Source organism: Orcinus orca, chromosome 15, assembly GCF_937001465.1.
Source record: "Orcinus orca chromosome 15, mOrcOrc1.1, whole genome shotgun sequence".
Classification (NCBI taxonomy): Eukaryota; Metazoa; Chordata; class Mammalia; order Artiodactyla; family Delphinidae; genus Orcinus; species Orcinus orca.
The window spans coordinates 47,194,426-47,220,858 of NC_064573.1; the positions used below are offsets into that span (position 1 = coordinate 47,194,426).

The 26,433-nt window shown below is 43.4% G+C and overlaps 1 protein-coding gene across 3 annotated transcripts in view; it reads left to right on the top strand.

Moving 5' to 3' along the window:
• The window catches only part of KCTD1 (potassium channel tetramerization domain containing 1), an 89,921-nt gene that overhangs the window by 19,894 nt on the left and 43,594 nt on the right, over positions 1-26,433 (top strand). For all 3 annotated transcript variants that reach the window (XM_004273732.3, XM_033435263.2, XM_004273731.3), the window contains exon 2: positions 25,688-25,866. In XM_004273732.3, coding sequence (XP_004273780.1) covers positions 25,703-25,866 — 164 coding nt within the window. In that variant the 5' untranslated portion in view covers positions 25,688-25,702. The remainder of the gene's footprint in view (positions 1-25,687; positions 25,867-26,433) is intronic.

Consider the following 26,433-nt stretch of genomic DNA (forward strand, 5'->3'; position numbering starts at 1 on the left):
ACAGTTAATAAAGGGATATAAACCAAACTGTCTGTTTTTCCTTCTTGGTGCTTTTTTTCAACTTACCTATTTCTCTTGGTTCTTATTCTCCCTTGGGCTTTACTCTTAGTTTTCACTTCAAGGGGGTGTAGAGAGAACAGAGAAGGGAAGAAGGAGTTTGATCTGAGCGACGTGGTAGACACAGGGAGGTGTGTGAGCAAACACCCGTGATGGGAAAGAGCATGGTTCATTCCAGAATATTCCAGAACAGAAAGGAAGTCTGTGGGCTTTGTGCATAGAGTGATGGGGAAGGGGTGAAAGAGAAAGCTGAAGGGTTCGGCTCCAGCGCTGTGACATCTAGACCGTGTTAAAGGTTTCAAACCTCATCTGTGGTCTGGGCAGTTGTGGAAGGGCTGTAAGCAGTTGTGGAAGGGCTATAAGCAGGACAGGATTCAACTTATTTGCCTTGTTTTGTTTTGTTTTGTTAACAAGTTCTCTTTGGTTGAGAGATGTGGACCTTGGATTGCAGAGGAACTAGAGCAAGGGAGAGGTGACGGTGTCCAGGGACTAAGATAGCAGTAGCGGGAGGGGGAGAAGTAGTAGATTGTTCCCAGAAATATATGGGTGGTGTACTCCACAGGACATGGAAGTCGGTGTCGGGGGGACAGGAGTTCAGGTGATGGACAGGTGAATGGTGGTGCTACATATTGAAACAGGGGCCCCTGGCGGGGGGGGAGCCCTGGGGGTAGATGGTAAGTTGTGCTTGGGAGGTGTTGGATTTGAGAGGCTCTGGGACACCTGAGGGGAATGTTGGCTAAGCAGGTAGATAAACAGGTCTGGCAAAAGTCGTCTGGAGGATAATATTTGGAAGTTCACCAGTTTGTGGATGATAATTGAAGCCACTTGGGGTGGATTATTTTGCTTTAAAAAGAAATCCTAGCTGGAGAATAAAAGAGAGCCCTAAGGAACTTGAATATTGGGTAGAAGGGGCTTGCTGGCATAAAGCCAGGGGGGCGGAGGGCACTGGTAGGTTGTAGTGTATTGGGACCAGAGGGAGTAGTGGGCTTTGTTAATGCGGCTGAGATTGCCGGTAAGACGAGACCACGGTGTACATCCTCTGGCTTCTCTGCAGAGCAGTTCTGTGAGGTGGTGGGCAGTGGGCAGAGGCCATATGGAGGGACCCGAGGGAGGGAAGAGAGGCGAGGAAAGGGGAACAGCTGGGCTGTTTTCAGGTTTGACTGTCCAGGAGAGGGGTCAGGAGAGCGGGAGCTGGAGGGAGCTGGGGCTGGAGACAAGTTTGTGGGAGATTTTATATATTTTTAACATGGGAGACACATGAGCATGTTTACATGCTGATGGGGAGGAGTCGATAGCAGGAACGGGGGGAGTCCCCGAGGACAGATGAGGTGGCTGGTTTGGGGTGGTCTTGTTAATATTTTATGTACTTTTCTAAAATCACAGAAGGAAAACACTGACCCAGGTTAGACGCAGATGACACTGCAACCTCAGCTCCCCTGCCGGCCCTCAAAGCCCCTCCTCCTTCATCTGGCCCAGCGTGCTCCCCAGGGAGTCTGGGATCCTGGTCCTAAAAGATCCTGGCTCCCACTTCAAGGGCGTTCCTCATTCAACCAGAGAACATCCTTTGTGTTTTAATTGAGTCAGTGACAAAGTGGAGGATCACATTCAAGGTAGGGGCCCATTTTATCGAAAGGAAAGCTAGATAAAATAGGAACACTCGGGCTTCCCCGTTGGCGCAGTGGTTGAGAGTCCGCCAATGCAGGGGACACGGGTTCGTGCCCCGGTCTGGGAAGATCCCACATGCCGCGGAGCGGCTGGGCCCGTGAGCCATGGCTGCTGAGCCTGCGCGTCCGGAGCCTGTGCTCCGCGACGGGAGAGGCCACAGCAGTGAGACGCCCCCATACTGAAAAAAAAAAAAAAAAAGGAACACTCTCCGAAAATGTTTCTCAGCCAGGGAGGGAACGAACAAGTTGCACGGGAATGAACATGCTGGGTCTCAAGTTTCATAGCATGAAGATGGGCGCTTTTTGGCATCACTTGAACTGATGTCGAGTATTGTGCCTGTGCAGAGAGACTTTCTAGATTTCAGGCTTCCATTCGCTGGCTTTTTTCTGGGGGAAAAATTACTGTGACTTGCAGCAAGTGTAATTTTTTAAATTTGTTTTTTTAATTGATAAACTTTATTTTTTAGAGCAGTTTTAGTTGCCCAAGGAAACAGAGCAGAAAATTCAGAGAGTGCCCATGGATACCACGTCCCACACAGTACAGCCTGCCCCACTATTGATGGTACGTTGTTATAACTGGTAACCCTCCACTGACACCTCCCGAGCGCGCAAACTCCATAGTGTACATTAGGGCTCATTCCTGGTGCTGTACATTTTATGGGATTTGGCAAATGTCTAATGACATGCGTCCACCAGGTAGTATCACACAGAGTAGTTTCACTGCCCTAAAAATCCTCTGTGCTCTGCCTGTTCATCCCACCCTCCCCTCTGCTTATTTCCACGTGTTTGTTGGCTTGTCTGCAGACTTCTTCTTCCGTGTAAGCATAGCAATTAGATTATCAGTCTCCTTCTGAAGATCTTGATAGAACCTTAATAACAGCTTTGTTTGGGTTTTGAGTACTTTTGTACCTAAAAGAAAAATTCAGTCCTTGACCTGGAATTATGATTTTAAAGCAATGACATCTAATTCCGGCTTTATTCTCCTCTCTGCAAGTATTCCCTGCCCTACTTTTTAAGCTCTCTGTAGTTAACATTTCAAGGAAACTTTTTTTTCCCTGTTTCTTTGCGGGGTGGCCAGGAGGGCAGAGAGATTCGCCCTTGACCCTCCCAAACCACCACAGGGCAGCCAGCTGAGGAAGTGTTGTGGGCCTCTCCTGAGTCTTTGCAGAGTAGATTTCTGTTCCTAAAGGGCCAGAGGAGAAGCAGAGAAGCAGCGCTTCTTAAAGGTACTGGCAACAATGTTGGCAGCAGGGGCCTTAAGAGATGGAGAAAGGTAGTTTGGGGATTAGGGAGTTAAAGCATTAGCATTCAGCGTTCTGCTTTCTACTCATTGCTACTTTGTGCAGAAAATATGTTGCTTTAAAGCCTAGGGAAACTGGTCATTGTAAATTAAGCGGTTTGAAAACTGTTGGGAAAAAAATCCCAAAATGTGCAGGGAGAATTGGACTGAAAATACCAATGCTTCAGAGAAGAGCCCCCTGGGCGCTAAGCTTCTTGATCCTCGCATTGTGTTTCCATCACCAAGGCTTTACCCAGGTCACCTCAGTTTCCAACATCCCTCTGGATGCCTTGGAGGAGACGGGGTGGGGCTGTAAAGTGGGGATGGCTTCTCCGACGTCGCAATGCAAGGACGTTGTGACTTCTGATGTTTCTCGTTTCGCCGGTGTCCATGTTTACCTGGCATTTTCTCTTGACTACTTCACGCTCATCCCAAGTGACAGTAGCCATGAAATCACAGGTTTGATGTGCTAGCTGTATATTCTAATACTCCCTAAAACACCCAGTACTATTTAGAAGCAAGAAGATGCACGGTGCCCTGTTTGGGAACACCGGTGTAGACCACAGCCTCATAGAGCTGGAAGGTCCCCCCCAGATTTCCTGAAGCCCATGAATCGAGGCCCCCCCCGGAGGTTCATCGTGCACATGAGGCACGGTCCCCCTTGTCCAGTCGCTCCCCGGTGCCCAGAAGTGTCCAGGAAGGGCTGCTTCCTTGCTGGTCTCTCCTCACGTTTGGCTAACTCACAATTATGTGCATTCTTGGATTTTTTTTCTTCCCACCCAGAGGAAAATGCTCTCAAAGACTGGTCTCCAGCATCCAGGATTGTGTAAACGGAGGGCCCCGCCCTGCGGGGGGTGGAGCTTAGAGATACCTAAATTGTTTGCCTATTTCTCAACTACGCGTAAACACCTATCCACAGGTGCTGCGTGGGCCCTGGAAAGGGCAACTGTCCGTCAGACTGACAAGGACGCTGCCTCTCCTGAGCTTATATAGTCTAGGGGGTGAGACAGACAAAAAGGGGAAATAGGTAACAACAGGAAAATGGGATATAGTAGCAATATAGTAGCATATAGTCGGATATGTTCTACAGAACATGAAACCCTGGGGACATGACAGGTGGTTATGGGCACGTGGGCCTACTTAGATGGGGCACAAAGAGACCCACCCTGGGAAGAGTGTTTCAGGCAGAGGGAACAGCGTGTGCAAAAGTTTTGGAAAATCTTTGGGAAGTGCAGGTTAGTTTAGTTTAATTCTGGGTTGCCAAGAAGGGAATGAGGTGGACAGTAGGTTGGGCCTTACTGGAGGCAGTGGGGAGATAGGGGCACCGGCTTATACAGGGTAATCATGTCCCAGAATTTAGCACGGGACGAAGCAGACTGCAAAGCGGACCAGCGCACGTGCGTTGGTGCAGTGTCTGCCGCCTGAAGAAGGTTATTGACCTCTAAACTGCACGTGATCTGTCCGGGATGCTTACTAGCAGCGCTGCCTCATGCAGGGGTGTCTGTACCCCGCTTGGCACAAGGCCTGGCACACTGAAGTACCCAGCTGCAAAGGTTTTGCTAGCCCAATCTTCCTCTTCACCCCGGAGGCCTTGTGGAAAGTCCTTATGGGTAGAAAGAGATGCCTGGTGAGAAATAAGCCAAGATTTAAAAGTTGTTTGGGTACTTCTGCTCTTTGCCAGCCTCATCAAAGGAAGGGTCTGGAGAAGAGTGGCTGGTATTGGCTGGGTTTTATAGGAGAGGGATTTTTTTTAGGGAAATGAACTCTTTTGATATTCAGCATTCTTTCCAGAGGACCTTTCTGGGCAGAGTTTATCCAGGCAGTACGTATAAACAGTGAGATCAAGGCATTTTGTTTGGGGAAGAGTCAAAGCCGTGGCTCTAACAAATAAGTCTGGAAGGGCATATGTGGTTTGTGTCTTTAGATTCTTTTCTTAATTTAAAGAATGTTTTATAATTTAACACATGCGCATATTAAATGTTTTAAATATGCCATGAAAAATGGCCTTGCGTCCTACTCCTGACTTCCAGTTCCCCACTTTCCTCTCTAGAGACGGCCACTGTTACATTTTCTTACAAATTCTTACGATTCAGCCATTTAATATGCATATTCAAATATATTGCATGCATCCCATACGTGTTTTGAAAGGTAGTGCTTTCTTAAACGTTTGGGGGCGTGGCAGCTACTTAAAGGTTTGGGGGAAAATCAAACGACATAGAAAGAAGATGGAATAATGTCATTGGGGTATTGATTCCTGAGCATGAGTGAATTGGGGGGTTCACATAAGTAATACAAATCATTGCTAAGGGAAAAAATGAAAATCATATGTACAGTACAATGGAGCTCACTCTATCTGTAGAGACAGATTATTCTGGAAAGAAAACAGAACCTTGAATATCCTGGTTATGTATACTCTTGGGGAATCTTTTGGAGTCTTCTCTTCTCTCTCTCACCAAAACCTGAAAGTGTTTGAGCTGCTTGTGAGTGCCTTTATCTTAGCGCCTATAGCAGGCAAATGTGGTCCACGAGAAAGTGGAGGTGTGGGCCTGGGAGCTGTCCTCAGGCCCCCTGCTGGAAAGCAGGCAGTCTATGCGAGTGAGGACCAGCGTCCTCATACAGGTGTTAGGGTGAGCGCCTCATCTCCTGGTAGCCCCTAGGGGCATTAGAAGCCACCAGGGTAACAGCTGGGAAGCTCGTGAGTTAATGCCTCCCTGCCCCCCAGCATTGTGTCCAGTGCAGCCCCTGAAGCCCTCGAATCCTGTTCGGCCGAGGTGTTCCAGGACTGCAGCTTCCACTCTGTTCCCTGCTTAGAACCACCCTGCTACAGCTGGGTTCCAGTGAGAGTGGGCAGACCCCGGAGCCCGGGAGTGGTTCTGAATGGGGCCAGCCACAGTTCCATCACCTAAACCTTTATCCTTCTTCCACAAATGGCCTTTGCCAGTCTGCCGGCAGCTTTTCTTAAATTAGCAAAGAAGAATCAGCAGTAGGTAAAGGAAGATCTCCCCGCCATGTTTTTTCCAAACTCAAAAACTGGGTTAAATGCAGGTAAGTAAGATTTTTCATAAAACCACTCAAGGCTTGCCTTAAGCTTATGATTGTTCAGATTTTAATGTCCTTTCATGTATATTATATAATTTGACCCCGACAACAACCCGCTGTGACCGTAAAACATTATTATCCTCCTTTGATAGATGGAAAAATCGAGTCTTGTAATAGCCAAATCGCATAGCAAGTTCGAACAGAAAGTAAGACATTGTACACAGTGGACTTTCCGCAGCGGAAATGAAGGGAAACACTGGTTCTACAATAGGTTCCTAAAAAGTCAGGTTTCCAGGTCAGGTGCGTTTGGGGGAACATTGTCATCATCTTGGAACCCTATGTAAGGACACCTATTTAATTCAGTGTTTTCCAGATTTATTTGAATTAACTCGTCATCTTCCCCCACCTGGGATAACTAGCACTACTACTTTTTTTTTTTTTTTCGGTATGGGGGCGTCTCACTGCTGTGGCCTCTCCCGTCGCGGAGCACAGGCTCCGGACGCGCAGGCTCAGCGGCCATGGCTCACGGGCCCAGCTGCTCCGCGGCATGTGGGATCTTCCCAGACCGGGGCACGAACCCGTGTCCCCTGCATCGGCAGGCGGACTCTCAACCACTGCGCCACCAGGGAAGCCCAGCACTACTACTTTTTATAACATTTTGGGAAACACAAGTCTACGTCACCAGGGAAAATGTAATTTTTTTGCAACTTTAAAAAAAATGCATCTCTGTAAATTTATTTGTACTATTTAAAATAATTTTAACTTTAACAATTTAGAAACTGCAAAAGATACCCACATGGCTATCAGCCACCACTAGTATTTTCTGATTCAAGGAGCAGTGGACAAGCTGTGGGAGATGCTTTAAATCTCCTTTAGTTCTCAGCCACTTACTGGCTTTGTGACTTGGCCAAATTACTGAACTTGTCTAAACCTCAGTTTCTCTGTCTGAAAATGGTGTTATATTAATTCTTACTTTAGGGTCATTGCAGAGATTCAATGAGTTGACTCACGTAGAGCACGTGGCACATAGTAAGTGCTCAGAAAACACTAACCTTTATTATTCCTGAGATCCACGCAGATCGCTGTTCAGCAGAGTCTGGTAGACTCTTGTCTGGGGGATAGATGCCATCAAGATTTGATTAAGCTTGAGAAAATTACAGTTGAGTTTCCTAGGGCTGCCATAGCAAAGTACCATAAACTAAATGACTTAAACAGCAGAAATATATTATCTCACAGTTCTGGAGGCCAGAAGTCCGAGATAAGGTGGGTATCGGCAGGTCTGGTTCCTTCTGAGGGCTATGGGAGAATGTTGCATCTTGCCTTCTGGTGGTGGTTTGCTGGCAATCTTTGGTGTACTTTGGCTGTATAGTCACATCACCCCGATCTCTGCTTTCGTGTTCACATGGGGTTCTCCCTGTGTGCTTGCCTGTGTCCAAGTTTCCCCTTTTTCTAAGGATACCAGTCATACTGGATTAGGGCCCACCCTACTGCAGTTTGACCTCATCTAAACTCATGACACCTTCAATGACCCTATTTCCAAATAAGGTCACCTTCTGAGGTACCATTCTGAAGTTAGGGCTTCAACATATGAATATTTGGGGGACACAATTCAACCCTCAACACCAACATAGTAGGTCAGTCCCACTGAGAACGTGCAAGAAGGAGATCTGGTTAAACATTTGGTTGTGAAATTTTGTACTTGCTTTCTTTTTTTCTTGGAACGACTTTTTTTCAATCACCTTCATTTTTTTTTTGTCTTTATTGAATTTGTTACAATATTTCTTCTGTTTTTTGTTTTGGTTTTTTGGCCACTGAGGCATGTGGGATCTTAGCCCCCCAACCAGGGATCGAACCTGCACCCCCTGCATTGGAAGGCGAAGTCTTAACCACTGGACCACCAGGGAAGTCCCTCAATCACCTTTATTAAGGTGGGATTACATACAACAAAATGCATCCAGTTTAAGTGTAAGTTCAGTGAGTTTTGACAAGTGTATATACCTATGTAACCACCACCCAGGTCAAGATACAGATCATTTCCAACATCCTAGAAAGTTTCCTCTGGTCCCTCCCCAGTCAGCCCCCTGCCATAGCCCAGCCCCTAGGCAATTGATCCCTGGTCTGCTTCCTGTCACTGTGGATTAGTTATAGTTGTATCTTTTCTAGTCTTTCACATAAATGAAATTTTACAGTATATATATTCTTCTGTGCTGGCTTTTTTGCTTGTGTCTGCTTTTGAAGTGAACCATTAATCCACAGAAATCTAGTGTAGAAGTGTTTAATAACTACAAATCCAGCCCTTAGAATTCTGTAGCTAGATGGAGCACAATTTGGATAGATCTTTTTAAAAAAACATTATTTCCTTACTATGCCTGTGGTTCTTTATTAGAGACCTTATACCCTCATTAAATCCTTAGATCAGTCTTGTGAGGTAAGTATTCCTTTCTTCTTTTATAAAAGAGGCAGTTTCTTGGTGCTTTTTTTTTTTGTCTTTGATTACTGCTACCTGGAAAATGTGTTTAGTTGAGGGAAGTCGAATGTCAGAATATTGGAATATGGCTGTCATGGCATTTTAATTAATTAATTTATTTTTTACAAGGACAATTTTTTTTTAATTTTATTTATTTATTTTTGGCTATGTTAGGTCTTCGTTTCTGTGCGAGGGCTTTCTCTAGTTGCGGCGAGGTGGGGGGCACTCTTCATTGCGGTGCACAGGCCTCTCACTGTCGCGGCCTCTCTTGTTGTGGAGCACAAGCTCCAGACGTGCAGGCTCAGCAGTTGTGGCTCACGGGCCTACTTGCTCCGTGGCATGTGGGATCCTCCCAGACCAGGGCTCGAACCCGTGTCCCCTGCATTGGCCGGCAGACTGTCAACCACTGCGCCACCAGGGAAGCCCTGTCATGGCAATTTTAGTGAAATGTCACAAGGTCATTATAAAGATTAAGTGAGATAGTACGTGTCACGTGTTGAGTATAGTGCTTGGCACACAGTGAGGGCCCCCAAGTGCTCCTTGTCGCTATGGTTATTAGTGGGCTCGGGGCTGTCACAGCTGGAGCCCCACTATGATAATCGAGGCCCAAGCTTTTTACCCTTCAGGGCCCAGGGAGGGGTGGGCCTGGTGGACAGAAGGTGGTCCTGTGCCCCTCCCTCTCCCCCCTCCCCCAGCAGCACTGCCTTTTTCTGCTTTTCAACTGCAACTCAAGTGTAAGCTCTCTTCTGAAAAGTAAAGGTTCCATGTGAACAAATGTGGGCGCTGCCCTGAAGTTCAGCCTCCTCATTTTACGGCAGGAGCACTTGAACTGAGCTCTCCAAACTTCCAGCCTTTAGGAAATTAAAACAGGGGCAATGCCAACCCAACACTGAGATTGTAACATTGTGCCAGTTCAAAACGAGGACTGTTCTTACCCATCTCAGCATTTCCCGTGCCAGCCAGGCTGGAGTAAACGTTGATAGGCATACATATTGAAGTTACCTTACAGTTTGTTTGGGACGTATTAAACATTTCAGAGCTAAAATATGGAACTGGCTGGGGCTTCCCTGGTGGCTCAGTGGTTGAGAGTCCGTCTGCCGATGCAGGGGACACGGGTTCGTGCCCCGGTCCGGGAAGATCCCACATGCCGCAGAGCGGCTGGGCCCGTGAGCCATGGCTGCTGAGCCTGCGCGTCCGGAGCCTGTGCTCCGCAACGGGAGAGGCCACAACAGTGAGAGGCCCGCGTACCACTAAAAAAAAAAAATATATATATATATATATATATATATATATATGGAACTGGCTGACACCATCTTTTTAGCAGTCATTTTCATTTTGTTTTTTTAGTTCTAATTTGTCATATTTTCCTCATCCCTTACCCTTCATATCACTTTTAAAATGCGTGTGAATTAAGGTCAATTAGCGTGTGTGTTGACACCCACCTCCAACTAAATCTCCGAATTATCTTCATATCCATCTTGAAGAGGTGGTAATTTCAGCTTAAGTGACAATTAAAAAGCAAAGAATTATACTTAATAACCTCCGCGGGGGTACCTGAGGTCTTCTGTTGTGGCGTCTCAACAAATGCTATTGGTCATCAATAATTTAGGCGGGATAGCCTGTGACTTGCACGTAGTTTTACAAGGTTACCAAGGGTGCCACTTCTCTCTGGGGAGATGGCAGAGAGAAAAGAGCCGTGTTGAAACCCTGCTCACCGGATGCTTCTTAGCTGTGGGCCTGGAGCAAGTCTCCAAGTGTCCCTGAGCCTCAGTTTCCCTTTTTGGGGAAAACAATCGCATACCAGCTCTTTTCCAGCCCTGAGGTCATTTGCTATTTATTATCAAAGTAGTAATGTACTAATTCTGTTTTAGAGCTGCTACCTCAAATATGATCCCATGTTTCGGGATTAACAGTAATTTAGTTAAGCGTACTGTCAGAGTTGACAGTGAGGATATAGTCATGCTAATTAGAACAGGTACAGTGAATAGGATCTTGCTAGAGCTGTCTCATTAAGAGAGAGAATTGAATTGATTTTTATGCTTTTTTACAGATTTTTAAATTAACAGTAACAAATGACAGCTCCAAGTATATAGACTTTTATCTAGAACAGCCATAGTCCCTTTCCACGACGGTTATTTTTTTTACATTTCAAGGATGCTAATTTCTTACCTCCTATCTCCTTTTTTATCATCCAACTAAATTTATTATTATTTATCTAGAGAGAGACGTGGTAATCACTGCTTAATTTAACATTTTAATTTCCGTAGTCCAACTACATGCGACAGATCTATCAAGTACATTATAAGCAGATAAAATAATTCCACTGGTGAAATTTATTTTGAGTATTATTTTATATAAATGGTTGAGTGAATGTTAATACTGAGATCATCTTCCCCATTATTACTAACTTCCTTTGGTTACCTTTTAGTTTGGGATTTCCATTAGAAGGCCAGCACGTCTTTAAATGTAAAGATTTAGAATATTTATTTGTTTCAACATAACACTTTCCCGTACAATACTGGACTGACTTACAAACAAGTAATTACTATTTTAGCATCACTCTCATACCAGACTCTCATCTTTCGCTTGTTTGTCATATATACAAGCTGCAGAAGGAGGCATGTTATCTATGTGTGAGGGCACTTAATTCACGTGGGAATTCTTTAGGTCGTGGCTAACTAAGCCCCTCATCAGAGTGAGGAGTTTCTGAAGACATGTGAAAAGCAATCCTGTGGGACTTAAATAACATAATTGTGAAAGTCGGGCAAGTTTTCATTAGCCAAGTGTCTTCGTTGAGCTAGAAGTTGTACTTAAACAGATTTGAGAATAAAGTAATAAAAGTGATACAGTAATGAAAAATAAACTAAAAGCAGGAAAAAAATGAATTTTTACTGCTTACTATTCTTGTCAGTTAATAATATCAGAAGTTCATCAATATATACTATGTGTATCAGTTAGAGTGTATTCACTTTTCTTAGCAGAAAAGATAATACTTGTAAAGTTTAAGTTTCTGGGTATTTGGATAGTACTGCATACTATACAGTATAATGTAAGCTGGGACCTCACAGCAAGTTCAGAACCACTAAACAGAGGGAATGAGAAAGGTTGTATGAGCGACATATGTGTAGACAGGTATTTTGTAAGTATCTCTTAAAATAATCATTAAATCCTTTAGAAATAACATCATTTGTAAAATCTTTAAAACCATCATAAAAAATAATAGCTTACTTGTGGACTTCCCTGGCCGTCCGGTGGTTAGGACTCCACGCTTCCACTGCAGGGGACACAGGTTTGAACCGTTGTCAGGGAACTAAGATCACACAAGCTGTGAGGTGCTGCCACAAAAAGAAAAAAAAATAGCTTACTTTTGTTAAAGGTTATATTCCAGGCACTAGGTAAATGCTTTTCATAACTGTCTACTCTTATACATGAATTATTGATTTTTCACAATAATCACAAAAAGCATTATTATTGCCTTGTTAAAGATGGCGAAACTGAGGCAGAGAGTGGTTAAATCGCACAGCAGGCACGTGATGGAACTAGGATGGAAGCCCAGCGCTCTGGCCCTGGAGCCCTCCATTCCATTCTGCCTCTGTGCACCATTGCTGATGTGTTAGTAATATTTTTCTAAATAGAATTTAGAAAGAATAGCTGTCAATTCATAAGATTATACTGTAAAATATTTTACTTCATTTGAAAATGTTATTCTATTACCGAATAAACGTTCACCTAAGTTATTCGTAACATTTTTCATAGTGTCTGTGTTTAAATAACGTGCGGCTCTATGTTGCTCTATTATGTTGCTTGAAGCGTTCTGCCTGTTCCAGCCCCAGGTTCATTTTTTGTTTCCCCTTCTGCTTCTATTCTCTATACTAAAGTGGTTTCCAGTCCCTTCAATGGTTAGTGCAGCCATGGTGCTCCCACATTTCCCAGCCCCTCCTGGAATTCAGTATTAAATTATTCATCAAATGGTTATTAGTGCCTGGTAAATGCCGGGCTGTGTGCTGGAGACTGTCAACAAAACACTGTTCCGATCCCCACGGAACCCGTAGCCTGGTTGATTTCCAGGGGTGACTTTGAGTACATCTCATTTGTGAAACGCTTCACCCTGGACTGGGAATTGGTGGCGTTTGACTCTCTACTCTTGTCCAGCCTTACCCCACCGACCCTGAGTCTGTACGTCGGAGCTGCAGGAACCCAGAATCACCCCCACAGAGCTGGCCACCTTGTCATTTTATGTAAACCTCAGCAAAACCAAGACTCCTCATGCCCTGCTTCTCCGAATGTGGACTGCTAACCCCCGAGGTTCCTCCCGGCGCCGGTGTTTTTATTGTGCAGTACGGCCGCATCGAGCTTCTGTCTTGGGAAGTATGCGTTTACTTTATTTCCACAAAATCCCTATCGCCTCATTAGTGTTTAATTTTTCCTTAATTGACATTTATGCCTATTAACACCATGGGATGGTGGGTTTTGTCTTTTCTTTTTTATTTGATGAATGGGATGGATAAATAACAAATCCAGAAGTGTTTGGGGCCCCGGCCCAAAGGGAGAAATCACTGAGGTCATTTACTGGAAGGCGAGCAGAGCCCTCAATTATGGAGCCTTATAGACTTGCTTTATCATCGTCAGTACTGTTTATTCATTTTCTACTGTGTGCAAAATTAAAAACGTATTTCATTAAGTACTGTGGGGGGTTGGTAGGAAAAGTAACTGGGCAGTGCTTACCCCCCTCATTTCACTCTTATTGTGGCTGTAAGCTTTCGTTTGATGCCTGTGATCTTCCATCCTGCGGGCTGGAGCCGTTGATCTGCAAGCTCATATATGGGGCCAGCTTTCCATCAGGGTCAAGGATCTATCTGCTTGGTTCTCTAAAAATTAGGCTTCATCTCCACAATCTTCAGAAGGAAGCAGTACATAGTGGGATCATTCAGACTGGTTAGGAAGGAGACCAATGCAAACTGTAGGACCTAGAGAACGCTTCAAACCCTCCCCGCAAACCTCTCTCGCTGCTCCCCACTTAGAGGGATCAAGTAAGATCTACTGTGGAATAAATAAGAGGACCTGTGGGCCAGCAGCCGGGCGTTAGAAACTGACCTCCTGAGTAGAAAAGTGGACAGGTGGTTGGGAAATGAGGAGATGAAACTAGTCCGATTCACCCCACTCTCCGAACACACATTTCTTCCTGTCTCTATGGCATTTCCCTTTTCATCAATTTCTCTTCCCGCCTCCCTCCCACGTCACTGGCCTTTTCTCCCTTCCTGCCCCTCCTCCATCCTTGTCTCCTCATTTCTTCTTGGCTTCTGCTCTTGGGCTATTTTCTGTTCTTTTCCTGCTGCCCTAATGGCGACCGCTTTTCCCCTTCGACGACGTTTCGTTACCCACCTCCTCACTCCGCCACCCCCTCCGTTGCCGTGGCATTATATAGCATCTTGTGGTTAAATAACCATCTAATATACAAAATTAAACCGGGGCTTTTAAGACTACCAAAGGCACTCTGCTGCACGTTGCACTTCCTTAAGTGGAAATGCTCCAGTGCAGTGCTCTCTGCTGCTTGCAGGCAAACAAGAGGGCAAGAAAGGATGGAGGAGGGGCAGGAAGGGAGAAAAGGCCAGTGATGTGGGAGGGAGACGGGAAGAGAAATTGATGAAAAGGGAAATGCCATAGAGACAGGAAGAAAAGCGTGTGTGTTCGGAGAGTGGGGTGATTCGGACTAGTTTCATCTCCTCATTTCCCAACCACCTGAGTCTGATCCAAGTCCTAGTGGGTCAGGCGCTACCAGATTGCCCCAGACCGAGGCAGCACATTTGAGAGGGGAAAAATGCAAGCTTAGATCCTGGAATATTTTGCTTCTGACTTCTTAATCAACTAACTCTTTATGGCCTCGGGCAACTATTGGGCCATCTGAATATTCCTGCTTCAGTTTCTCTTCTTTGCAAAAGACAGTATCGGCCTTCCTTCCTCTCTGGACCTTTTGGAAGGCTTATGGGTTGTGATTGTTCATAAGGTCTTTGGAATTCTGGGATCTCATAAGTTAACTGCTTCATGGGCATAAGGCATTATGTAAATTCCAGGTATGATTTTTTTTTCTAATGCATTTCCATTTTTGTACCATACTTTTCTTGCCAATCAGGTTGATCTTTAAAAAGTTAGTTTTTTTACTCTTGTTGGTATTTATTTTAAGATACTTCTCCAAGAACACAGACGTCTCCTCCTTTATCGTGCGAAAACTGTAAGGAATAGCTTGTTGCAATAAAATCCGGAGGAGGGTGACTGCCTTGCTGCTGCCTTTACTGCTCATTCACTTTCTTCTTAGTCTGTGCTTTCGGTGCTATCTCCTCACCCATCCGCTCCTAAGCAGGAGGTTTCATCAATGTCCTCTCTAAAATTTCCCGAGAAACAACTCTCATACCAGGACCAGCAGTTCAGCTGCAGGCATTGCTGTGCCTCCCAGGGTCACTGGCCACAGCTGGCGGCTGCCAGATCCGGCTTCAACCACGTCATCAGGGGCAGAGTTAGAGCATCCACAGAGTCACCTCCACTCTTACGTCATACCAGGGACTCATGGAACTAAGAATCGGGATGACCTAAACAGCCAGAATCCGTCTCCATCTTCTGAGGACAAATATTCCACCTGGCACGAGGTGTCACCTGGGAGAAGCATTTTTGGCAAGCCACTCGCCCTCTGGCATGCCTGTCAATATGACACGCCACCCGTTGGTTCTAGTGTGGAAACCTCGAGACTGTTACTCTCAATTGCCCCGATTTTTTAAAATTATTCAATATGGCTTTTTGAAAAGATGACACTGATTCTGCTTATAAGAGATTCTTACTTTATTAAAAAGCATTTGTTTTCTATCACTCAAATAAATGTTTTCTATTCTATAAGGGAATCTCAGATAAGCTGCTTTCAGACCACTCTAGTATTTTAGAACAGTATTGTTTATAAATATATAAACAACTCTGCAGTAAAATATTGCACCAGGGAAAGAATATCTCTGAAGTAGGCGTTCTGCTCATTAAGCACCATATTTTATTGGCCATTTCCTCCTGTCAGTGAAGGCAAATAAAAAGCAGTAGTGATTCAAATTTAATCTTCCTAATCAGCTAGAGAAAATGCTATGATTGTTAAGAAATCTCTCTGTGTTGGCTTCTTCTTCTTTTTTTTTTTTTTTGCCCTCATAGTTTTGGAATGCCTTTCATTTCATGACCAGTTCTTCTTTCTTTCAAAAGAATTTTGAATTCCAATTCTGACCTCCTAAAATGCTAACTTTCTTAAAACATTTGAATCTCTATGGTTTATATTTTTAAAAATCATAGAATTATTTTTAAAAAATCAGGATTGAAAAAAGCGCTATAGACCAGCTGGTTCAATGGCATCTATTACAAATGAGAAAACTGAAGTGAGAAATGAAATAATTTGCCAAGGCCACATAACTCATCAGTAACACAGCTCAGACTAAAACTTGGGCCTCCACTCTGTCACGTCCTTAGGAAAACATCTCTGAGTTTAGAAACTTCAGTCGATGTCAGCACTGTTAGAAACACTGTGACTGGTTTCCTTTTTAAAAGGTAATTGGGTCGAAAATTAGGAGTATGATCCTTGTAATGTGGATTTACTAACTAACAGGTATGTCTTATTTAAAAATAATGTACTCTGGGCTCATAAAACCAAGAGTGATTCATTCCTTACTGTACCAAAGTATTGTTTGCCCTCCAAATGATTCGCTTAAGTAGTTCTCGGGACATTTAAAATATAATTTGATTTTTTTTTTTTTTTTTTTACATGGGGCTCTCTTGTCATCAGGAATTCCTTGTGTATATGGTTTATTCCTAAATCAGACTCTCACTCCCTGAATTGTTCACTTCCACAGTACCCTAGCCCGGCACAAAACAGGTTAGTGAGCCAACATTTTCTCAGCGAATGAACAAGTGAGCAAATGAACTTTTTGAACACACCTATTATGTAAATGAGAGTAAGTCAGCATACTTACAAATTTGTGTATCTTAATTTTTTATTTTTTAATGCATAAACATCGAGCAGGGCTTCCCTGGTGGTCCAATGGTTAAGACTCTGCGCTTCTAATGCAGGGGACACGGGCTCCATCCCTGGTCAAGGAAGTTCTGCATGCTACAAGGCATGGCCAAAAACAAAAGAAAAAGTGTTTCTCATAAAGGTCAAACAAATAGGCATCTTAAGAGATTTCTAAGGACTCAGTTAAGGTTAGAAGGCACCCATTTAGCTTTTGACACTCCACCGGACAAGGAATTTTTATGACCACATCGAAGAGAACAGTAAGTCAAGCTTATTGTTTATTTAGAGGCAGATGTGTCCTGTAGGTAACATCTAGGACTAGCAGTTAGAGCAATCAATGAAATGCCAATTTTCTGTGCCGGGGAAAGAGAGTCAGGAGCTGGGGGGAAGGTGTCCACTTCCTAGACCAGCTGGCTCCTGCCTTGTGCCTGACCACTAACCATCCATCCTTCAAACTCTCCAGCCAGTTGTCTTCATCCCAAAACAGACCAAGTGTAAAAATGTGGGTGGAGCAACACAAATCTCTCCCTTCTCTTGTGAAAACCAGGGCATGGATCGTCTCGTAGTAGAGAGTGGTAACCTTATCCTGGTACACAATGGCCAGCGTGTAAAATATCACAGTAAATTCATTACTAGATAATTATAGGCTAAGCCACTTGACCTCAGAGTCAACTTCCTTCTCTGTGAAATGGTGATAATACTTAACATTGTGCAGAGGTTTCTGGTTTCAGACTAGGCCCTCTCTGAGTGTCAGGTACTGTTTCACTGTCAACCTTTGCTGCCATCTGCATCTTCCTTCCAAGAAAGCAGGTGCAGAACCGACTTCTGGAAACACAGGAGGTGTGCGTGTGCGGCTTTTATCATCTTGCTGGGTTTTAGATCTGGGAATGGAGGGGACCTAGGGGAGGGCACAGATGACCAGATAGCTCCCAAGAGTGTGGAAATCATAGGCCCCTGCCCCTTTCTTTCAGGATCAAACTAAATAGGCTTGTGTCAGCTAAATATGGGCTTACCGTGACCTGAGGCCCATTTAATTTTCTGTTCCGCACATTTCCTCCCTGGCGAGAAAATAAAGGGAAGGGAAGCATTACCCCTAAGTTCTGTTCCATTTCTGTATTGCTTCATTCAGTCCTTCATTTAAAAACGTCCAAAAAAAGCTGATTATGAAAGTAAGATATAATAGTGTGCCAAGAGTATGTACTAATGGATCTGATTGAGCAAACTAGTGCTGTTTTTCTCCTTGTTTAAAATAATATTTTTTTAATTTCAAAAGTAATAAATGTTCAACACCATAAAGCACCAGAGAAAAAAACAAAAACAAAATTTTCTTGTAACATCATCCCCCACTCCTGCCCCCTACTAATATTTTGGTGCATTTAATTTCAAATTTTTTCATGGTACATACACATGTTTTTGCAAAAAGTGGCCTTTCCTTATAGAACTGTGACGGAGCCTGCTTTCGCTTTAATGCTATGTTTTAATTTTTAAAAAGCAGTAATATCCATAGTTGAGCTACAATGTCTATTTTTAAATACTCTGTGATGTTTTAAGTACATTTAAAAATATCTAAGAAATCTAATTTAAAAATTAATCCAGCTATAATAAACACAGCAAAATTCTATCGAAATGTTCCCATTTTACAAATTCGCTTTGCTTTTGGGAAAAAAAAAAAAAACAGAGAAATCTTGGCAAATGGTTGTTCTTTTCATGGTCCCAGCTTGATAATCTAATACAGGAACTTCTTGGATGTGTATTTCATTACTGGAGGGGAAAAAGGCACATTGAGGGCACTCACTCCATATCTGGCAAAGATTGTGCATTAAAATAGATAAACAATAGTAACCCCTACTCCTGGCCCAAGGCAAGAAGAGTAACATTTTGCTTTTTCAGATTAGGAAGTAATTGCGGATTAATTTAACACAGTTGCTAGTCATTTTGAAACAACTTTGAAGTCTCCTATTTTTTATTTCTGTTTTATTTTAATCTGTGAAATTAAGATTTGATCTGAAAAAAATATTAATACAGCTCAAGTGCCATTTCATTTATGAACCTACTGGGATGATCTCATTCTCTACTTCCTTTTATAGGCTTTGTCCAAAGCACGTAACTCACATGTTGTTATGCTCTGTCCTATTTTGTTTTTATTTATCTGTATCCCACTATGTAGTACTTTATCAGTGTAAAACACTGCCTTTCTCACCCATGGGTCTTACCTCCTCAACTGCTTTAAAACTTCTCTATACTTCTCACTGGATCCATAGACATCTTCTCTGTACATTGGGTGTACTGGTGTATTAAATTTCATTTTTCACGTGCAGAAGGAAAGAAACTTCCTTTGTCTTTCTCTGTGCCATGCACTGTATTGTATGCCTTCACAAACATCTCACCCACTGCCAGCTTTATCTCTCTGTGGGGTGGGAAGATTCATCCTGTCTTACAGATGAGGAAACTAGAGTTCCACAGGTTTGGTAACTTCTCCAAGATGACACAAAGGCTGAACCTGAACTCAAACCAGGTCTTCAGATTCCCAAAACCAGGGCTCTTTCTCCTGTACACTTGAGGTGTTCTGTGTAGGTGATTTTTTTCCCAGCTATATAAACTTTTGAAATTTGTCTCACCTTTAAAAAAAGTTTTTCTTTATCATATTTGGGCAGAAAATTTTCTTCAATATATTATATACTTTCCAATCTAAGTTAGTCTGGGGTTTGACCTGGGGATGACTTAATTTTGGATGATTCTTGTATAGGCTAGAAAACCAATGACCACACTTGTTATGCGTCTCTGAATGAAGAGTAAGCAGGATCTATGAGTTGGAAGGGAGTTCCTGTGAATAAAGTGAATGGAAGATTTGATACCAAGTTTGGATGTTCAGAAGACTTTTCAGCCTAATTCTCTGCTGACTTCAGAGATTGACAGAAACAATCTTCAATTTTGAAATAATGCTAGGGCTTGGTTGGGTTTTTTTTTTAAACCTATATGAAATTATAAGAAAAGATTTCTTTTTCTCTCTCTCTCCAGGGTCATTCTGCTATTTAAAGTCAGAAGAGACCATAAAGTTTGACACTTAGTAGGAGCCCAATGAATACTACTTGAATGAAGGAACAGTGAGGGCCCTTACAAAATATGTTGGCATTATGGTTGAGAGTCTTACTACCCGATTGAGTAACTATGGTCAGTGAAGGGATGTTTCTCTCTAAAAAACCTTTACTGTGAGTCCAACAGGATTGTGTCAGCTCTAAACTAACCCTCCCAAGGTAATCACAGATTTCCATCCTAGGAATCAGGATCCTGGTCTAAGACACTTTGATTGCAGGCTCATGGCCTAAATGGTTGGCCAACTATCAGAAAACAGAATCAATCAGAACACTCCATTCTCCATGCATTCCATATAATTTAGAAGCTACTTGAGTATGTGTGTGAGAGTGTGTGTGATATAAATACACGTATTTTAAACCCAGGCTGAAATACGTGGAACAGTTATGATTTGTGTTGAATTCCTTCGCTGCTCTATTGAATGTTATGAATTATAATATCAAATAATATAGGTAAATATTTTACTATAGACATGCTTTTCTGGAAGTATCCCTAAGAAACCTGTTTCTTTTCCCAGTGATAGAGGTAATATAGTCCTACTTGATAGTGAAACGTGACATGAGACAGGGGCATACATTCTTAACAAATAAAGTCATTAAAACTTTCAGTTTAAACTTTAGCTCATTTGTTCTAGGCGGTGCCCCTGGGGCTCCTGTTTGAACAGCACACAGCAAGGTTAGATTTAGGAGGCAAAGTTTTCATTAGCTTCTTTTGAAAGATGCCTGAAGTCAAATCCCTCCCCCAAAATCATTGCCGCTCTGCTGGATAGGTGAGATAGATGATGAAGCTACAAGGAAGCCTCAGACTGAAAGCAGCTGGGAAATGGAAATTTTAAAGATAAACTGATCAACATGCCTGGAAAATCTCTACAGGATAGAAATGAGGGAAAGAAGAATTAGAAATAGAATTTCAGGTACTGTTTCATGTCAGGGTATTAGAGTCAGATTTGGTGAATCCTACGAGAGGGAATAATAAACGTCTTTTTGGCTTTTAAAAGAAGACTGTATTTCACAGAAATTTAAATGAGTAACCATCTGAACAGGAAAGTGTTTTGATTGGAGGAGTTTCTTCCAAGACTATTTTTGGTTTATTTTCTTTTTAAGTATAATGTAAGAGTCAAGTGAATAGGGGACTTCCCTGGCGGTCCAGTGGTTAAGACTTCGCCTTCCAATGCAGGGGGTACGGGTTCGATCCCTGGTCAGGAAGCTAAGATCCCACATGCCTCCTGACCAAAAAACCAAAAGCATAAAAGAGAAGCAATATTGTAACAAACTCAATAAAGACTTTAAAAATGGTCCACATCGAAGAAAAAAAAAAAAAAAAAGAGTCAAGTGAATAAATCTTAGGCATACATACGTGTACAATGGTTTAACCTCCCAGAATAAGATTCAGGACTTTTCTAGCTCTCCAGAAGGCTTGTTCTTATCCCCTCCTAGCCAGCTACCCCCCACCCCCCAGAAAAGGTGGCCAGTGTTCTGAGCTTTGCCATCACAGATTCCTTTTGCTGTCTGTCACCTCAGGGGAAGGGAGTCATTTGGGATGTGCTTTTGTGTCTCAGGACTGGCTCTCTGAGATCCAGAGATGTGTGTGCAGCATCCCTGCTGTGTGGTTACTAATCTCTTTTATTTTCATAAAATCAGTAAAATAGGGAGAAATACTGTTAGAAGGGGAGAGGGAAATGCATGTTTTGGGTGGGGGGGCAGTCATAGACCATTTGTACTCACTTTAAAATGTCCCTGCTTCTCCCTGAGTGATAAGTTCAAGTTTATCATGATTTGGGCGTCCATAGATTAAGAAAAATTCAAGTAGAGTTTACTCTGCTGTCCAATATGACAGCCACGAGCCACACTTGGCCTACCTACCTTAAAATTTAAATTGATTAAAATAACTTAAAATTACAAATTTAGTTCCTCAGTTGCCCTAGCCCCACTTCAGGGGCTCAAAAGCCACATGAGGTTGTGGCCACCCTACTAAATGGTGCAAATGCGGAACATTGTTTCCATTCCTGCAGAAAGTTCTGTTGGACAGCGCTGTTTAGAAAGCTGGCTATGAGCTTCCTTGCTCTTCCTCTTCCCCTTTTCCCTTCCTAAGGATGTTATGGTGGGTTTACTTATGTTTTCATTGTAAGTTACCATTTAATTCTGTGGTCCTCAGACCATTGTCTTACAAGCTTCTGTTTCCTGCACTTTCCCTCCATACTTGGGAAGAAAACAAGTGGAAGAATTCTCACAGTGTACTGAAATTTTAATTTCTAGAATATACCATGTGCTCTCCTTCCTGCATCCCACTGTGAGTTGACTTCTCATCCATCAGATCTCAGCTTAGACTGTCCCCAGGGAGCCTTCCACATCCCACCTCCCAGCCCCCCAAGACTGGGTTATGTATCCCTGCAGTTAAGCTGCCACAGTAAACTGCTGGCCTTCCCCTACCTGTTTCCTGGCTTCTCTCTCCCACTGAACACGACCAGCCTGTCCTGTCCGCTGGTGTATGCCCATCCCTGGGGACACTGCCTGGTACTGTGGAGGGAAGGAACAGTGGGCTGCACAAGGAAGGGGCAATAACCCAGTAACTTAATGTTAGAGTGGGGTTCCTTCCCCCAGCCCACCACCCGGATGAAGAGTCTGTTCCAGAAGGGGGATTAGCAGAAACGCATTTCTGTCTGGCCGCGCTTCTGAATACACCTCAGTGCTCTGAGCTGTTTCTCCAGCAGTGATGTTGGCGCATCCAGACGCTTGCACTCTCTCTGGTTAAAGTTCATGGTTTTCGTCTCATCCAAAGTGAGATGCTAAAAGACATATACAAACTGAGATGGTGCTGGGCGAGCAATTAAAAATGGGCAAGTGTAGTTGAAGAGTGGCGATAATATGATAGAAAATTCTGCTGCGTCTGGCAGCAGGCAGCTGTTCTTGGCATCACAGGCCAAGTCTCACCAAGCCGAATGACCTCTTGGGGAGGCGGCTGTATCCAGGAAGGGTAGGAATCAGGATCAGTAGCAGAAATCCCAACTCAGACCAGCTTTAAAGATGAACTTATTTTCCCAAGTATCAGGAAATCAAGAGACTGGAGGCTGAGAGTTGGTTGATTTGGTGTCTCAGCAGTGCCAGGGAGGACCCAGATCAGCCTTCCTGGGCATTGGCTTCATCCTTAGGCTGGGAGGGAAGTGGCTTCTGTAGGCTCAGGCATCCCATCCGGGACCTCAGCATCTATAGATAAAAAAGAGAAAGTCTCAGTTCCGGTCACTGGTGAGGGGAGGAGGTGGCCAGAGTTGTGTCGCTGAAGCATCTGGAGTTGATGCAATAGATCCGAGGGTCTCCTACAAGTGCCAAGACCACCGGCCCAAATATGCTCCCCCAGCCCAGCCTATGCATTCTTTCAGCCTGCATCAGTGCAGAAAATACTGAGTGGAAACCCTTAACTCCATTAGCTAAGAGCAGTTAATGCTTTAGAAATGATCTAACCAACGGGACAAATACGGAACACAGAAAGCTCCCAGGATGGGAAGAGAGAGCCTCGGAGAAGAGGTAGGAAGGCTCAGCAAGGACCAATTATAACACGACAAGTCTTACTAGAACCAACAAGGACCTACTGTATAGCACAGGGAACTATACTTCATAGTTTGTAATAACCTATAAGGGAAAAGAATCTGAAAAAGTGTGTGTGTGTGTATACATATAAATAACCGAACCACTTTGCTGTACCCCTGAAACTAGCACAACATTGTAAATCAACTATACTTCAATTAAAAAAAAAAGTCTTACTCGTCTGCCTGAGCCAAGCCATTAGGAAACTTCCTCCTTGCCCTTAAGGGTTAATCCCCCCACTACCCCTCACCCCCCAACTGAGGAAACACTGGTTTAATGTTAAATTTAGTAAGATCTATACATACACGATTTTCAGCGTACATGGTATATATTCTGAGAAATCAGGAATCCTTCAACCGATCAGTTATGCTTTCACTTTTTCCTCCTTCTCCGTAGACCTCACAGAGTTAGAGCTGTGCTGAGTGAGGTCACAGTCTAACTACAGTATTAACCCTGCAGAACTGTTCATTTTTGCCCGAGCACCCAGAGGCAGGATAATGAATGTGTCCAACTGAAAAACTATTACAGAAGATGCAGTGCTGTGATGGACTGAATTGTAACCGAGACGGGGATGTGTGTGTGTGTGTGTGTGTGTGTGTGTGTGTGTGTGTCTTTAGCCAAGAAATCATTTTCTAAAAGGAAGTCAGGTAGTACGTAGCTCTTAAAAGTTGAGGTTATATGATTGTATTTTTAAAGGAAAAATGCATTTTCTGACACCCAAATTTTAAAATGCTACTTTGAATATTTCCCAGCCTTAACTGTTTTATATTTCCTACCAACTGTGTCCTTGTTTTTTAGTTTTTTCCCCTATCCAGTACCTCTTTCACTTTTCTCTCTGTGTTACAAACATCCCTTGTGTTTTCTAATATCTATTTTGCATTGTTAAAAATATACAGGAATGTATAAGGGTAACACAGTGAACATCCACGAACCCACCACCCAATTTAAGAAATAAAACATTAGCTCCTTTTTCTATGACTGTTCCTGAGCTCTGTTTAATTCAGCCTGGAGAAAAGCACCACACAGGTGGTCAATATGTTGTGTACAGGCCCCATCACCACCCCGTTCACAGTAGATGCGGAGTTTCAGGAAGCACGTGTGTTCCCAGTCTTGCCTGGACGTGTGGTTAATGCTAACTTGTCTAACAGTTGTGCCCCAGGTAACTCCTAAAGCTGTTTCGGATCATAAAATCTGGGATGTTTTGCAAATTTATATTTCATCATGCTGGGCTTTATGCACAAAAACTAGATGACTTCCCGTTTGTAATCTCCATCAAAGGCATTTCTCAAAATCCCTTTATTATGCCTTATCACTGGCGCTACCACACATTGTCTGCATGTTTGCAAACAATCTCTGGCTAAGTTATAAATCTGCGAGTATCCTTGTGGCGTTCGCCTAGCAGAGTTCAGACATAAGTGCTATTTTAGCTTATTCCTCAATCGTAGATTCTAAATACTTGACCCCCTTCATTGAGTGCCAGAGACCTGACTTGACTTGTCTGTGGTTCGGGCTCTAATTTAAAAGCAATCAACCATGTCTGAATAGTGTTTGAAATATTTATATTGTATCCATGGAAAGGATGTCATATTTTATTTTCTCAAGAGTACAGTTCCTTTAGCACGCTCTCGCTGCCGTCACGTGATGCTCCGTTTGCTCCCGTGGTACCGTTGCCTGTGGGGCAGCACATTGTACACGAACGTCTGCCTCAGCCCAACCTTGGGAACTTGATCTCTTCCAGGAGCCCAGCATGCAGAAGAGCGGCTTGCTCATGGCTCCCAAGCACATGCTTAATCACTGGAGGGGACATTCTTTTCAAAGTGTCCTCAGCTCCATAGTCTTATAGGGAGAGAAACAGGAACCAGATGGGTGGAGTGTGGGTTGATTTTTTTTTTTTTCATCTGTTGACGGATGAACTTCTGGTGCCTATTTGCAAGGTTGCTTTGAGTATGTGAGCTGGTGGCTAGACCAGTCATGTCCTCTTCTTCCTGATTTGGAACATAGAAATTGAAGAAAACATTCTGCAGAACCCAAGTGCCGAAGGTCTGAATTTGTCCCGAGCCCACAGCAGTAAGGACGTTTTCCAAGAGAAGGATAAAGCATATGTATTTTATTTAGAGTGGACTGTTTTAAGTGTTATCTTTTCATTTGGAACGAATAGTAGTTCTCCACGTGCCATTAACCAGTTGTTAAATGTGAGAATTCATTAGTTAAATAAGCCATCACAGTGTGTGGGATGATGTGAAATGAACATTAGCTCAGCTCCTTGATTCCGAGCATGGGAAGTTTTCCTTTTCTTTGTTACAGAGTTGGGGGGCTTTTTGATATTCATTACAACAAAAGCGAGAGCTTGCTGATCTTCCAGATTTTATTGCCAAACGAATATCAACACTAGTCACTGGCTTCTTCTGTAGGATGTATGGGTTTCCTTTCTCTCCACAAAAGGAGACATGTCTAAACTTGCTTATCTCTCTATAGGACAGTCGGCCCAATATGTCAAGACCTCTGATCACTAGATCTCCTGCATCTCCACTGAACAACCAAGGCATTCCTACTCCAGCACAACTCACAAAATCCAACGCACCCGTCCACATCGACGTGGGCGGCCACATGTACACCAGCAGCCTGGCCACCCTCACCAAATACCCCGAATCAAGGTAATCCGAAAAGCCGCAAAGTCACGCTCCAGAGTGCATGTATTTGATGATCTAACTGTTTTTCCTTTGACCAGCTTAGCAGTGCAGACTCGCCAGGGCCAGGGGTAGCACATGAAAGCATCATGTGGGCCACCTGTTATGGAGGCAGCTCTGGGACATGACCGTAAATCTCCTACGAGTCAGGGTTTGATCCAGAGATTAGCCGAGTACGTGTGAAAGTGTCACTGAGAATGGGGTTCTGTGATATTTCACTCCTCTGAGAGCTTCACGTTTCTCAGCGTAGTAAACAAAGGATGATGATTTCTACCCCTGACCTTTCTTCTGTCCTCTTCTTCTAAAACACACTTTCTTATCGAGTCTTAGAATTTTATAGTTGGCCCAACTTGTGAACTGGAGAAAAAAAAAAAAAAAAGAGAGACTCTTATCAGTAGGGCAGTATATTTAGAACAGTTGGCAGAAGTACAGAAAGATAGCCTTGTTTGAAAAAAAAATGAAGGGCAGTGGAAGTTATGAACGCTCGAGGCAGATAAGCAAATAGGAAAAAGGTATGAAGGGGGAGAGTGGTTT